The sequence below is a fragment of the Physeter macrocephalus genome, chromosome 4 (assembly GCF_002837175.3).
Source record: "Physeter macrocephalus isolate SW-GA chromosome 4, ASM283717v5, whole genome shotgun sequence".
NCBI classification, from domain to species: Eukaryota; Metazoa; Chordata; class Mammalia; order Artiodactyla; family Physeteridae; genus Physeter; species Physeter macrocephalus.
In genome coordinates, this window is record NC_041217.1 from 97,602,090 (window position 1) to 97,619,000 (window position 16,911).

General features: G+C 35.0%; 1 protein-coding gene and 1 long non-coding RNA gene across 2 annotated transcripts in view; both read right to left on the minus strand.

Moving 5' to 3' along the window:
• Positions 1–16,911, minus strand: part of LOC114486014 (uncharacterized) — a 92,099-nt gene that overhangs the window by 39,209 nt on the left and 35,979 nt on the right. The window lies entirely within an intron of this gene.
• LOC112063862 (podoplanin-like) lies at positions 4,080–5,090 on the minus strand. Its single transcript, XM_055084440.1, has one exon. It carries the CDS (start codon positions 4,890–4,892, stop codon positions 4,413–4,415), a length of 480 nt encoding a protein of 159 aa, XP_054940415.1. The 5' UTR covers positions 4,893–5,090; the 3' UTR covers positions 4,080–4,412.

Sequence of the window (16,911 nt, forward strand, 5' to 3'; positions counted from 1 at the left end):
TTGACTATTTCCTTTCCCATGTTAGGGAAGTTTTCAACTATAATCTCTTCAAATATTTTCTCAGGCCCTTTCTTTTTCTCTTCTTCTTCTGGGACCCCTATAATTTGAATGTTGGTGTGTGTAATGTTGTCCCAGAGGTCTCTAAGACTGTCCTCAATTCTTTTCATTCTTTTTTCTTTATTCTGCTCTTCAGTAGTTATTTCCACTATTTAATGTTCCTGGTCACTTCTCTGTTCTTCTGCTTCAGTTATTCTGCTATTGATTCCTTCTAGAGAATTATTAGCTTCATTTATTTTGTTGTTCATCATTGTTTGCTCTTTAGTTCTTCAAGGTCCTTGTTAAACGTTTCTTGTATTTTTCCCATTCTATTTCTAAGATTTTGAATCATCTTTACTATCATTACTCTGAATTCTTTTTCAGGTAGACTGCCTATTTCCTCTTCATTTGTTTGGCCTGGTGGGTTTTTATCTTGCTCCTTCATCTGCTGTGTGTTTCTCTGTCTCCTCATTTTGCTTAACTTACTGTATTTGGGGTCTCCTTTTTGCAGCCTGCAGGTTTGTAGTTCGCATTGTTTTTGTGTCTTCCCCCAGTGGCTAAGGTTTGTTCAGTGGGTTGTGTAGGCTTGCTGGTGGAGGGGACTGGTGCCTGTGTTCTGGTGGATGAGGCTGGATTTTGTCTTTCTGGTGGGCAGGTCCACATCTGGTGCTGTGTTTTGGGGTGTCTGTGACCTTATTATGATTTCAGGCAGCCTCTCTGCTAACGGGTTTTGTTGTGTTCCTCTCTTGCTGGTTTTTTGGCACAGGGTGTCCAGCACTGTCATTGAGTGGAGCTGGGTCTTAGCGTTGTGATGGAGATCTCTGGGAGAGCTTTCACCATTTGATATTACGTGGAGCGTGGAGGTCTCTGGTGGACCAAAGTCCTGAACTCGGCTCTCCCACCTCAGAGGCACAGGCCTGACACCTGGCTGGAGCACCAAGACTGTGTCAGCCACATGGCTTGTTTTTAGGTTTCACTTCACCACAAAGCTTCATAAGGTCTGAAGACAGTGAGCTTCCTTCTTATCCTGGGTTGTTTAAAGGTACATCCTCATCAGTGCTGTCTTCAACATTTTAGCGAGTCCAACAGCTGGGCAGATGGGAACCATTAAGAAATGATGCACCTCTTGGTGTCTACCTGTATTTTTCATTTTACTCATTCTTATGGGTGAGTAATGTTCTCTCAATCTGGTCTTAGTTTGCACTAACTTGATGATCAATGATATAAAGCATGTTTTATCATATTCACTGGCCATTTGAATGTCCTCCTATGTGAACTGTCTATTCAAATCATTTGCCTATTTTTCTCCTGGACTGTATGCTTTTTTCTTATTGATTTGAAGATGTTCTTAATATATGCTAGATACAAGTCTTTTGTCAGATATCCATCTGCCTATCTATGTATCTATCTATGTATCTATCTATCTATCTATCATATATCTATATCTTTACCATTGTGTCTTGGTTTTGATTCTATTAATGGTGTTTTTTTATCACTGGACATTATTAATTCTATGCAGTAAAACTTACATACTTAACTTAAATATTATCCAGTTAATCATTCTTTCCTTTATGTAAACTTAATGCTGTGTCCTGATGAATAAATATTTGCTTCCTCCAAAACCAAACAAAAAATCCATTATGCTTTTTCTTAATCTTTATTGTTTTAACTTTAATAATTTGATCTACAATCCTTCTGAAATTTACTTTTCTGTATGGCATGAGGTAGTTGTTGCATTTCTACACAGTAACAATGAAGCATCTAAAAAAAAAAGCAAGGAAAAAAATTCCATTCACAGTAGCATCAAAAACAACAAAATACTTAGGAATAAATTTATCCAAGGAGGTGAAGGATCCATACACTGAAAACTACAAAACTTTGGTGAAACAAATTGAAGAAGAAGCAAAAAATGGAAAGATACCCATGTTCATGGATAAGGAATTAATATGTTTAAAATGTTCATACTACCCAAAGGCATCTATAGATTCAATGCAATCCCTATCAAAATTCCAGTGGCATTTTTCACAATAACAGCAAAAAAATTCTAAAATTTGTATGGAACCACAAAAGACCTCAAATATCCAAAGCAATCCTGAGAAAGAAGAAGAGAGCTGGAGGCATCACACTTCCTGATTTCAAACTATACTACAAAGCTATAGTAATCAAAAAGTATGGTACTGGCATTAAAAATAAACACACTGATCAACAGAACAGAATCAAAAGCCCTTAAGGAATACTCAGTGGGGAAAGGATAGTCTCTTCAATAAATGGTGCTGGGAAAACTGGATAACCATATTCAGAAGAATGAAATTGGACCCCTGTCTTACACAACTGACAAAAAATTAACTCAAAATGGTTGATTTAAACATAAGACCTGAAACTGTAAAGCTCCTAGAAGAAAGCATAGGAAAAAAGCTCCATGACATTAGTCGTGTAATGATTTCATAGATATGACATCAAAAGCACAAGCAACAAAAAAGCAACAATTAATCAGTCAGACTACTTCAAGCTAAAAAGCTTCTGCACAGCAAAAGAAATGATCAACAAAGTGAAAAGATAACCCATGGAATGGGAGAAAATATTTGCAAATTATATATCTGATAAGGATTTAATATTCAAAATATATAAAAAACTCACACAATAGCAAAAAATAATCAATTAAAAATGGGCAGAGGAACTGAATATTCATTTTTCCAAAGAAGACATACAAATGACCAACAGTTACATGAAAAAGTACTTACCATCACTAATCATCAGAGAAATGCAAATCAAAACACAAGACATATCACTACACGTTAGAATGGCTTTCACCAAAAAGACAAGAGATAACAAGTACTGTCAAGAATGTGGAGAGGGCTTCCCTGGTGGCACAGTGGTTGCGCATCGGCCTGCCGATGCAGGGGAACCGGGTTCGCGCCCCGGTCTGGGAGGATCCCACATGCCGTGGAGCGGCTGGGCCCGTGAGCCATGGCCGCTGAGCCTGTGCATCCGGAGTCTGTGCTCTGCAACAGGAGAGGCCACAACAGCGTGAGGCCCGCGTACCACAAAAAAAAAAAAAAGAAAAAGAAAAAAAAGAATGTGGAGAAATTGGAATCCTTGTGCACTGCTGATGGGAATGTAAATTGGTATAGCCACTATGGAAAACAGTATGGATGTTGTTCAAAAAATTAAAAACAGAACTACCATATTATCCAGCAATGCCACTTCTGGGTATATATCTAAAGGATATGAAAACAGATCCTTGAAGAGCTATCTGCACTCCTGTGTTCAACGCACCATTATTCATAATAGCCAAGATATGGAAACAACAATGTGAATGATGAATGAATAAAGATGTGACATATCTTTATCTATCATCTATCTATCTGTCTATCTATCTTTCTGTCTATCTATCTATCTATCTATCTATCTATCTATCTATCTATCTATCATCTATCTATATATCACATACACAATGGAACATTATTCAGCCAAGAGAAAGAAGGATATACTGCCATTTGTGACAACATGGATGAAACTTGAGGGCATTATGATAACTGAAATAAGTCAGAAAAGAGAGACAAATACTGTATGATATCACTTATATGTGGATTCTAAAAAGGTGAACTTTTAAAATAAGATGAATAAGTTCTGGGGAACCTAATGTGCAGCATTGTGATTACAGTTAATAATACTGTATTATACACTTGAAAGTTGCTAGTAGAGTAGATTGTAAATGTTCTCACCATAAAAAAGAAATGGTAATTATGTGACGTGATGGAAGTGTTAGCTAACACTATGGCAGTAATCATTTCGCAATATATAAGTGTATCAAATCACCACATTGTACACCTTAAACTCATACAGAATTATGTGTCAATTATATCTTAATAAAGCTGGGAGAACAACTATCATTTTTTCATATGGATATTCAATGGAACCAGTATCCCTTATTCTCCACTGCCCTGCAGTGTCATCTTTGTCATACATAAAGGACAAGGTGAGTGTGCGTCTGTTTCTGAATTCTCATCTGTTTCTTTTTTTTTTTTTTTTTTTTCAGTTTCTAACATCGATTGAATTATATTGTCTACCTTAGTTACACATCAGATGACATAGTTTTGCTCCATTTTCTATGCGTTTTGTCTTTTAAATCATCTTATACAAAATTTATATTAAAACCATTTTTTTTTCAAAAGACAAATGCTTAGAGAAGCAAGTCTTATGAATACTCTTTCCTTCCATTACTTTTGGCAAGTGGAGGAATCACCGTGGATTTTGAGTGCAGTGGCGAAGCATTTCCACGGGTCATCTTCTCCACACGCTCAGGCATGGGTGGGGGGAGTTGGAAACTCTCTTTTTTAAAACATATTGGCAGGAGGGCACAATTCTTCAGCTCTTTAGGGCCTTCCTGACATTTTTCGAACAAACACAATGATGACTCCACCAATGAATCCAATGGCTAGTAAGACCCCAACTATGATTCCAACCAGGGTCACTGTTGACGAGCCACCTTTCTCAACTGTTGTTGGTTTTTCTCCATCTGTTTTCCCCGGGGACTGACTAGTTGCCACATTCAGGGTTGTCGTGCTCTGGCTTTGTCCTTGGGAGTGGATTGTGCTTTCTGCAGTGGGCAGGTCCTCTTTGTGAACCTCTGTCATGCTCTTTGTTCTTGTCGGCATCGGAGCTGTCAAGCCAGCAGACTCATGGGGCTCTCCACTGGCACCTGGGGTCTCCACGTGATCTTCCACACCCGGGGTCGCCTTGCCATTTTCCACACCTGTAGTCATGCCATCTTCTGGCCTGACCGTGCTGGCTTCTGCCAGGACCCAGAGCGATGCGCTTCCCAAAACGAAGAACAGAACTGGCCCCTTCCACATTTTCTTAGTTGACTTGTTCTTCGGCGGGGCGAGTAGCTCGTTTCTGTGCTGGGGGGAGATTATGAAAAAGCTCCTCAGCCAGAGGCCCTCGCTTGATGGAGCGCGAGACTGGGGGCTGGAAAATGCGGGGAGCAGGAGTCCCAGCGCGGGAGGGGTCCCCAAGTTCCTTCGCCCGCAGCGGCAGCCGGAGGAGCAAACTTTGCAGTCCTCATCTGTTTCTTTGGCCTATTATTTTGTCAGTACCATACCGTCTTCATTACTGCAACTTGACAATAAGACATGGTAACTGGCACTGGAAATTCTTCCACTTTATTCTTCTACAAGATCATCTTGACTATTTTTGGACCTTTGTATTTCTATATAAATTTTAGAATCAGCTAAACAATTTCCACCAGAAAAAAAACTCTTCTGGGATTTTAGTTGGAATGCATTGACTCTATAGATCACTTATAAGGGGGAGAATAGTTATACACTATTATATCTTCCAATTCATGAACATATTATATCCATTCATTTATTTAGGTTTTTAATTTCTCTCAACAATGTTTTGTAGTTTCTAGGATACAGAATTTACATATTCTGTTAGATTTATATCTAGATAGTTTATATTTTATGCTATTGTTAAAGTTATCTTTAACATTTCTATTTTATATTTTCTGTAGCTGGTATATAGCTATACAGTTGACTTTCAGTAGATTTACCTTGTATTTAGTAATGTTGATGATTACTAAATAAATTTTAGTAATTTGTCCACATTTTTTTTAGGATTTACCACATATGTAATTATGTTGTTTATAAGTAATGACAGTTTTATTTCTTCCTGTAATATTATTTTCATTTCTTTTTTTCAGATATTTTTGCACAGACTGAAACCTCCAGACACTCTTGTCCCATTCCCAAACTCTGAGGAAAGCTTTCAATAAAATGGAAGATCCCAAATGTTCCCAGCTTACACAATTCTTTTTTTTTCATGAATTGTATTTTATGTTTCTTTATCTATTGATATGATTGTATGTGTTTTCTCCTTTTTTCTATTAAGGTCAATTATATTGATTTATTTTTGGTTGCTAAAACACCATTACAATTCATGGAATAAAACTGACTCATTTTAACACACTGCACTTTTTGGTGCAGGATTTTTTTTCATCTGTGTTCATGTAAAAAAATTTGTGTGATTTTAATTTTTTAAAATATATCCAGATTTTCTGGAATTATACAGCCCTCAAAAAGAATGGGAAGTTTTTTTTTTTTTTTTTTTTTTTTTTTTTTAATCCTCTGGAAGTGTTTCTATAGAATTGGTGTTGTTTCTTCATAAATATTTGGAAGAAGTCACTGGTGAAATCAACTTGACAGGATTTTTTTGTGTAAAATTTTCAATAATGGGTTCCATTATTAAAATAGACACAGAATTATTTAATTTTCTATTCCTTTTCCTGATGTCTTCCACAAATTTTTTTTTAAGGTATCTATTCCTTTCATCTAAACTGTCAAACGTATTTGTGCAAAGTCATTCAAAACATCCTTTATTATCTTTCTAATATCGATAGAACCTATAATGACATCTCATTTTTGTTCCTGATTTTCGTAAGCTGACTTTCTCTCTCTTTTTTTTTTTAAAAAAACTTGGTCAGCCCTGTCTCCTGTCTGTGATAATCAATTTTATTATTCAAAAACAAAAGACAACTTTGCACTTTGTTGAATTTTTCTGTTGTGTGTTTGCTTTCTATTTCATCTATTTCTACTTTTATTTTTATTTCATTCAAACTACTTTTCTGTGTTTAATATGCTGTTCCTTTTTCTAGCTTTTTGAGATGGAAACTTTGATACTGATTATTAGCCCTTTCTTTTCCAATATAAGATGTTAAAGCTATAAATTGTCTCTAGAGAACATTGCTGTAACTAACTTTTCATGTGCTGTATTATTATTTAGTTCCTAAGATTTTCTGATTTCCACTGTGGTTTTGTCTTTCAATCATGCAAACTATATTACTTAATTTCCAAAAGTTGGAAATTCTCTAGTTATCTCTGTTATTACTTTATAGCTTAATTCAGCAGTGGCCAGAAGCCTATACTCTGTATTATTCAATTATTTGAAACTTTTTTTTGGAATTCTTTTTATTTTTATGGAACTTGCCAAGTTTAGATTTTGGTACATATTCAATATGCATTTAAAGATAATGTATATTCTATCATGATTGTATGCACTGTTCAATTTATGCCAATAAATAATTTTCTGTGTTGTTCAGATCTATATTCTTTTTTTTTTTTTTTTTTTTTTTGCTGTACGCGGGCCTCTCACTGTTGTGTCCTCTCCCGTTGTGGAGCACAGGCTCAGGACGGGCAGGCTCAGTGGCCATGGCTCACGGGCCTAGCCGCTCCGCGGCATGTGGGATCTTCCCGGACCGGGGCACGAACCCATGTCCCCTGCATCGGCAGGCGGACTCTCAACCACTGCGCCACCAGGGAAGCCCCAGATCTATATTCTTACAATGTTTTTGTCTGTTTGTTCTATCAGCTATGAATAATGGTGAGTTAAACTCTCTCATATGCTTTGGACTTATTTCTCTTTTTACCTGTGTCAACTTTTGCTTATATCTATCTATCTATCTATCTATCATAATATATATTTGCTACATTAATAGGTGTATACAAATTTACAATTGTATATTCTGTTGTTGTTTTGACCTATTATTAGTATGAAATAGTTATTTTTTCTGTACGAATTCTTCTAGTCTTACAACCTAGTTTGTCTTATATTAATGTAATACCCAACTTTCTTTTGAATACATTCTTCTGATATATCTTTTCATATCCTTTCACAGTCACTCTTTTTTTTTTTTTTTTTTTTTTTTTGTGGTATGCGGGCCTTCCTCTGTTGTGGCCTCTCCCGTTGCGGAGCACAGGCTCTGGACGCGCAGGCTCAGCGGCCATGGCTCACGGGCCCAGCCGCTCCGTGGCATGTGGGATCCTCCCAGACCGGGGCGCGAACCCGGTTCCCCTGCATCAGCAGGCAGACGCGCAACCACTGCGCCACCAGGGAAGCCCCCACAGTCACTCTTTTTGTGCCCTTATACTTAAGACATACTTCTAATAAGTAGCATAGTTAAATTTTATTTTTTGTCTTTTAGTCAGAATATTTAATGCCTTTTTATTTAGTAGAGTTACTGAGGGGGTTGATAGGTATTATAGAATTTGTTTTCTATATAACCCATCTGTTTTATAGTTTTATGTCCTTTCTTAACTTCTTTGGGGTTAATTATATTTTGCCATTCTATTTCCCTATTATTTGTTAGTTCTATGTTCTTTTTTCTTCTGTAATTGCCATAGTTACTAAAATATGCATCCTTGTCTATAAATTATTGTTTTTCATTGCTGAGATCTTGGAATGGTTTGCCTCAATTTATTCCCCTCTCCCCTTTTGTGTTATTATCTTCTTCTTGGCTTTATTAAGGTATAGTTGAGGTAAAAATAAAATTTTAAGATTTTAAAAGTGTGCAACGTTATGATTTATGTATACATTATGAAAATATCCTCATTGAGATAATTTTTTGTTATTATGATGCACTTAATTATATAACATTGTAAAGTGCTCAAGACATTAGTATTGTTACTTAGTATCAATATTCATTTATATTTACTCATATACTTACCTTTTCCTTTCTTAATTATTTTTCCCTTCTGAGATTATTTTCCTTCTGTCTGTAGAGCTCTATTTCTTTTCTTTCCTTTTTTTTTTTGCTTAACTCTTCTAGCAACAAATTCTATCAGTCTTTATTTGTGTAAAAAACTATTTCATCTTAGTTTTGGGAGGATATTTTCTCTGAAAATAGGATTCCCTTCCAGCACTTGGAATATCATTTCATTGTTTTACCGTTTTGTTCTTTAAAGAACAATCTATCTTGTTGCTCTTTTAAGGCAATGTTTTTATTATCTTGACAGTTTTTATAACTTTATTTCTGTCTTTAGATTTAAGCAGTTTTACTATGGTGTCCTTACATGTGGTTTTGGTTATGTATAGCTTCCCCAGTTTTGGAAAAACTTCTGAACTGTATGGTAAATATCTTCCATCATTTTCTGAAAATATGTGACCATTATGTATTCAAATATTTCTGCTTCCTTATTCTCTCTCTCTCCTTATGGGAACCAGTCACATGTACATTAGATCTTTTCCCTATGTCATACTTTCACTTATGTTTTTCTGGATTTTCATTTTTTCTTTGCTTCAGTCTGCATGATTTCATTAACACACTTTGCAGTTGACACCCCATTTAAAGTTCTCAATCTGTTATTTTATTTTTCAGTTTTAAAATTTCTATTTATTTATTTTTACATATTATAATTCACTAGTAAAATTCTTAATATTTTCACCTATTTTCTCCACCTTTCCCTCTATTTAGTTTAATATATTAATCATATTAATTAAAAGTTCTTGCCTGGTAATTTCTAATATCTTTTTATCTGTTATTATCTCTCTTTTTTCAGTTTTTAATTCATGTTTTCTTTGTCTTTTTGCATGTCTAGTAATTTATAATTGAATGTCATTCATACATACTATAGAGTCACCTTTTTATATTATTTTCTTGCAGAGAGGGTTCATATTTTCTTTTGCCAGGCAGGAAAGTGAGGACTTAATTTAATCAGGGGGTGGACTAAGTCAGGATCAGTTGTAACTCTGGTATGATTTTTCCTAATTCTGGTTTGCTTTTCTTTTCTGCATCTATCTACTACTTCCAAACCGGAGGTTAGTTTGTTCATTTGGGTTCCTTTCCCTGGTAGATACTGAAATATTACTCTTGTCTACTCATTTTAACAAGAGTGCCAAAACCACAAGACATTTGTTAGAAACTATCTTCTTAGCTCTCACCTGTGTACCTTCAGAAATTGGCAAATATCCTGCAGGGAAAACTTGCCATGTGCAAAGGTCAGTTTTGTACCCCTCCTTTCTTACTAGGCCCTTAGTCCCACAGGTCCCAAATTTCATCTTTTAACCAGGTTACTACTTTTAACTGTCCCTCTGTCCAAAGTCTTGTGTCTCCCTAGTCCTCTCTGCTTCTGTAGTTCACCAGTACCTTTAAACACATTTTTTAAATTAACAGCCTTTATTTTTTAGAGAAGTTTTAGGTTTACAGGAAGATTGAGCAGAAAATACACCCAAGTAATATGCATTTTTAAAATCTCCTTCCATTGCTCTCAACAGGAATGCTGGTCTACTGCAAGATACTCTATCATACCAACAAGCGAATGTACATTGTAAGCAATACTTCTGGAAGGGATCAATATATTAAAGAAGAAACATTAACTTAATATATATAAATTCTCCATGTTGCAAATAATATTCTTATATATTTAAATTAAAGACTGGGAAAATATTTTCAGCAAATATAAAAAGGCTGACTATATTATACAAAGAGCTCATAAGTTGATAACTGGAATAATACCTCAATAGCTAGCTAAAGTTTATAAAAGTTTTAATGAGAAGCTAGATTTAATAGAGTGACATTTAATTTTAAACTGATTAATTTATCAAAATAAAAATGAAAACAAGTAGTTTTTGTCCATTAAATCAGTTCTGATAACTGGTACATATGACTTCGTAGGTATTGGACCCTGACCTTAATGCAGTTAGCTGGATTATGCTTTAAACTGGAAAATGCTGCATTCAAACCCTGGTGCTACCACCGACCTGGCTACAAGAATTCCAAGATCTGAAATCCCTGCTGCTCTGCTTCAGTCCACTAGCTTATACTTAGATATTATTGGCAGAAAAAAATCAAGTGAGTCTGCCATATCCTCTTCAACTATGATTTGGTTTGCTCACTACTCTCCTTAGTGCCCACCCTGTAATCAAATGAATTCCCATATGCTCTCCCTCCCCATTTCTGACTTTCTTCCCTCTCTGTACCAAACTGCTATTATTCCTATGATTAAAGTACATATGGGTTATAACAATATCCACCATTTATGAGGAAGTGGTAAAACTGGCAATTTAAAACACTGATAGTGTCAGAGCAAGATTAGGCTATATTAGGAAAGCAGAAAGACACAGTGAAAGAAACTAAATGTTCAAAACTAAGAGAATGGTTAGGGAAATTATCAGTTTATATATATCTTTTATCCAATCAACATTTTAGTACATATACTATTTTAAATGGCTTGCAAAAGTATTTGGAACATCATGGATATAATAAACATATTAAAATCAAACAAATTAAAAAGCTTTGAGAAAATAAAATCAGAGATAAGGTTAGTACAAAAAACACGCATGGGTTTTGCAGGGTTTTGGAAAAAACCTGCCTCTGTTTTTAGAGTTTCTCACAAGCAAAAGAGGAAAGAAGCAGTCAGTTATGAGACCAGTGTCTGAAAGATAAAAAGTATACCAGTTGATTAGAAACAATATGATTTGTCCTGAGATTTGAGAGAAACTTCTGCCTTAGGTAAGTTCCTTCCCACCTAGATGCAATAACTGAAAAAAAAAACATTTTTTTTTTGAGCAGTAAACTGCTTTTTCAAAAGAAGTTGTATAGAAATCCCTGCTATTTGAAAAAATAAACTAGCTTAAATGGGCCTGCTTAGATATAAGGAACTCGAAAAGATTTTCTTGGCAAAGAGAAGCCTTAGAATGAGCAAAAGTGTACAAAGCAGTGGAAAGAACATCAGCTTTCAGGTTAGGCAGACTAACCTGAACAGACACTATTTCAATCATTTAGGTCCTGAGACTGAACAAACTACTCGCCTCTTTGAATCTCAGTTTCCTCAGCTTTGAAATGTAGTAATCTTTCCTTACAGCGTTGTGAAGCTTAAATAAATGAGAAAAAGTATGTAAAGTACCTGGCATACAGAATGTGCTACAAAAATCTTGATTTCCTTCCTTCTTCTCTGCTTCATATTTCCAACATCTTAAATTGATTTTATTACTATAACAGATTTATATATTAATTACTTTATAGACAAGAGCTTTTTGTAGGCTAGGGCCTATTAACTAATTAAAACTAAGCTCCTGTTACTTGTGTTAGGTGTTCTGGTAGGCACTGCACTAGGTGATGATATATGCTTATGATTGTAAATCTTCCTTTGTGTTTGTGATTATATTCGCTCTTTCATACATAATGTAAAGAGCTTGCATCTTCCTTTTTTATTGACTTGCGTTTTCTGCAGTTTGTCTCTTTTAATGGTCTTTTGCAGAGCCAGCATTTACATTTATTTACCATTCTGCTGTTTTTTCTCATTTATAAATTATTAACCTGCAATTTTATCTTTATTAATTTTTCCCTGCTTTTCTTCTACTCATTTTAAAGAATTATTTCTAACTTCTTCACTTGAGTGATTAATTCATTTTCATTCTTTCTTGTTTAATATAAGATCATTTAAGCATTCAATTTTTTTCTGAGTGTAGGTTTGGCAGCATCCCACCAGTTTTAAACCTGCTGTAACTATAGTTTTGATTTCATTGTGCATCTGAGTAAAGAGAATATTTTCTTCTAGATTGGCCAAATCTATTGGTTGCCCCAACAACCCAATATCTGTTATTCCCTTCTTATGTGGCGATATGTTTTTTAGCTGAGCACATGGTCACCATCCTGAAGACTACTACTTCCTAGTTGCTCTTGAAGCTAGGTGTTGCCATGTAATAGTTCCACAAGGAGATCTGAGTGAAAGTGATGGAATGATGAAGTGATATAAATGCTTACTCTGAAAATGAAAGAGTGTGCTCCCTTATTCTCAATGTCTGAAATGCAGACATGAAGGGGAGAGGTGCTGAAGCAGCTAACTTGGACCACGATGTGGAAGCAAAAGGTTGAGGTGTGTAGAATAAGAAAGTAGAAGTTGCCTGGGTCCCTGATACCAGGAGCTGCCCTATCCACCCTGATGGTTTATGATAGAATTCTTTGTGTGACAGAAATAAACTTCTAATTCATTTAAGAGCTGTTATTTTGAAGCTCTGTGTCACCAGCTATAATTATAGCATAACTAATACAGTTAATAATTTTTAGTTTCTTTGCATTGTTAACAAGGAATATAGAAAGCATAATTTCTGCCCAGAATATGTTGAGATATTTTTGGTTGCCTAATAAAATGATCAAGTTTTGTAAACATTTTCTGTATTTTGTTAGTTTTCAAAGCTATGTAACTGTGTGTGTGTGTAAGTTTCACATTATGTTTATATTTTATTCAACTACTTAATTATATTAACACTTTCTATATATGCTCTATAAAATACTCCTTCTGTGGAATATTAATAGGTTCACCTCAAAATACAAAAGTTTAATAGTCCCTATATGCCCTGCTTCCTGTCTTTATTGTAGTGGTTAGTAACACAGACTCTAAACTAGATTGTTTGAATCCTAGCTCCCCCAGTTGACAGGCTGTGTGAATTTTCACAAATTATTTAACCTCACTTTCCATGTGAGTAAAAGAGGAAAAATAACAGTACAGTACTTATAGGACTGTTCTGAGGACTGTAAGAAGAATATATATTATACTGAACACTTAGTGTATGGCAGAGAGTAAGCATTTTAAAAAACAGTTAGGTATTGATACATTGCATATATAAGGCTCTAAGAAGTAATGAAGTAGTGGAATCTGCTTAATATTGCTTATTCTATCAGTTCCCAAACTTGAGTATGGGACACTTTGGTCTTAGCCAGTTGGGTAAAAAATGTATTCCATGGAATACTGGTTTTGGAAATATTGAACTAGATTATTCAGATCCACTGCATAATGGGAATTCTTCACCTTAACATAGGGTATATGTATGCAATTTGGGAGGTCTGCGAACCTTTCAAAATTGATAAGAGTTTTAGGTGTATATGCATGTGTACCTGTTTCTGGGGAAAAGATCCATGGAGTTTATCTTATTCTCAAATTTCTCCATAATGCATTTTATGTTTAATTAAAACATCAGAGACTAAAATAGCAAAAGTCATTTTCTACTGTTTTATTGTTCTTCTCTTTCTTGTTTGACTCAAGTTTATCCTCTACATCATCATTAAGCTTTTTGAGATATCAATGGATTGTTATTCTTTTAATATAATTTTTAATTTCTTTACAATTCTTTCTTATTTTAAGTCATTCCTTTACCATTTCACTTGAACATTGTCTCTCTAATGACTTTCTTCTATTGTTTTGTAAAAAACAATTATTTCCTGCACACTTCTTTGAATGCTGATTGTTTTCTAATATTTCCTTCTGGTTCCTGCAGCAAATCACTTTCAGAAAAAAGCCCTTTCACCAGGTCAAGCAGATGCTTCTTTTCCATTGTCTTGTATTGTTATTTAATATATTCAGGTATGGCCTTTATTTTTTTTTTGGTTTTTCTCATTATTAAACAGATGATATCTAATCCCACTTCAAATGAATTGGTTTAGGTGGTGAATAAACTTCCTTATTCCAACACATTTTCCAACAGTGATTCTCAATAATCTTTTCAGATATAAAGCTGATGGGGAGGATTTTATATACACACATACATACACTCCATACATTTCACATGAAATGTGAATTACTATCAGATTTTGCCTATCATCCCTCCTTCATTTGAGAGAACCTTTCTATACCCAAAAATGAAACTCTGCTACTTCAAAATAATGCAAATATCTTTGCATAAAATATATTTGAAGTAACTCGGTTTATTAGGTTGGCATTGCTCTGACACACACACCAGACAATTACATTATAAGAAAGACAATTTTATTTTTTTATTTTTTATTTTTTAAAAGATCTTTATTGGAGTATAATTACTTCACAATACTGTGTTAGTTTCTGTTGCACAACAAAGCAAATCAGCCATTTGCATACACATGTACCCATATCCTTCCCCTCTTGAGCCTCCCTCCCATCCTCCCTATCCCACCCCTCTAGGTCATCGCAAAGCACCGAGCCGATCTCCCTGTGCTATGCAGCTGCTTCCCACTAGCTATCTATTTTACATTTGGTAGTATATGTATGTTGATGCTACTCTCCCTTCACCCCAGCTTCACTCTCCCACCCCATGTCCTCAAGTCCATTTTCTATGTCTGTCTCTTTATTCCTGCCCTGCAACTGTTCATCAATACCTTTTTTTTTTTTTTTTTTTTTAGATTCCATATATATGTGTTAGCATACCGTATTTGTTTTTCTCTTTCTGACTTATTTCACTCTATACGACAGACTCTAGGTCCATCACCACTTCACTCTATATGACAGACTCTAGGTCCATCACCACTTCACTCTATATGACAGACTCTAGGTCCATCCATCTCACTACAAGTAACTCAATGTCATTTCTTTTTATGGCTGGGTAATATTCCTTTGTATATATGTGCCACATCTTCTTTATCCATTTATCTGTCGATGGACATTTAGGTTGTGATGTTGAGCATCTTTTCATGTGTCTCTTGGCCATCTGTATGTCTTCCTTGGTGAAATGTCTATTTAGGTCTTCTGCCCATTTTTAAACTGGATTGTTTGTTTGTTTTTTTTTGATATTGATCTCCATGAGCTGTTTGTATGTTTTAGAGATTAATCCTTTGTCTGCTGTTTCATTTGCAAATATTTTCTCCCATTCAGAGGGTTGTATTTTTGTCTTGTTTATGGTTTCCTTTGCTGTGCAAAAGCTTTTAAGTTTTATTAGGTCCCAATTCTTTATTTTTGTTTTTATTTCCATTGCTTTAGGAGGTGGGTCAAAAAAGATCTTGCTGTGGTTTATGTCAAAGAGTGTTTTTCCTATGTTTTCCTCTAAGAGTTTTATAGTGTCTGGTCTTACATATAAGTCTTTAATCCATTTGGATTTTATTTTTGTCTATGGTGTTAGGGAGTGTTCTAATTTCATTCTTTTATATGTAGCTGTCCAATTTTCCCAGCACCACTTACTGAAGAGGCTGTCTTTTCTCCATTGTATGTTCTTGCCTCCTTTGTTGTAAATTAGGTGCCCATATGTGTGTGGGTTTATCTCTGGGCATTGTATCCTGTACCATTGATCTATATTTCTGTTTTTGTGCCAGTACCATACTGTCTTGATTACTGTAGCTTTGTGGTTTAGTTTGAAGTCAGGTAGTCTGATTCCTCCAGCTCTGCTTTTCTTTCTCAAAATTGCTTTGGCTATTCGGGGTCTTTTGTGTTTCCATATGAATTGTAAAATTTTTTGTTCTAATTCTGTGAAAAAGGCCCTGTAGATTGCTTTGGGTAGTATAGTCATTTTCACAATATTGAATCTTCCAATACAAGAACATGGTATATTTCTCCATCTGTTTATGTCATATTTCATTTCTTTCATCAGTGTTTTATAGTTTTCTGAGTACAAGTCTTTTGCCTCGCGTATGGTTTTTATTCCTTAATTTGTTAATGTAGTGTATCATATTGATTGATTTGCATATATTGAAGAAACCTTGCATCCCTGGGATAAATCCTGAGGCAGGTTTATTCCTAGGTATTCTATTTATTCTTTTTGTTGCAATGGTAAATGGGAGTGTTTTCTTAATTTCTCTCTCTGATTTTTCATTGTTGGTATATAGGAATACCAGAGATTTCTGTGCATTGATTTTGTTTCCTGCAACCTTGCCAAATTCATTGATTAGTTCTAGTAGTTTTCTGGTGGCATCTTTAGGATTTTCTATGTATAGTATCATGTCATTGGCAAACACTGACAGTTTTACTTCTTCTTTTCCAATTTGTATTCCTTTTATTTCTTTTTCTTCTCTGATTGCTGTGGCTAGGACTTCCAAAACTATGTTGAAAAAGAGCTGCGAGAGTGGACATCCTTGTCTTGTTCCTGATTTTATTGGAAATGCTTTCAGTTTTTCACCATTGAGTACAGTGCTTGCTGTGGGTTTGTCATATATGGCCTTTATTATGTTGAGGTAGGTTCCCTCTATCCCCACTTTCTGGAGAGTTTTTTTATCATAAATGGGTGTTGAATTTTGTCAAAAGCTTTTTCTGCATCTATTGAGGTGAGCGTATGGTTTTTTTTTTTTTTTTTTTTTTTGGTGGTATGCGGGCCTTCCTCTGTTGTGGCCTCTCCCGTTGCGGAGCACAGGCTCCGGAC

What these genes read in the sequence shown, in the direction of transcription:
- LOC112063862 (XM_055084440.1), bottom strand. Translation starts at nt 4,892, where the DNA reads ATGTGGAAGGGGCCAGTTCTGTTCTTCGTTTTGGGAAGCGCATCGCTC.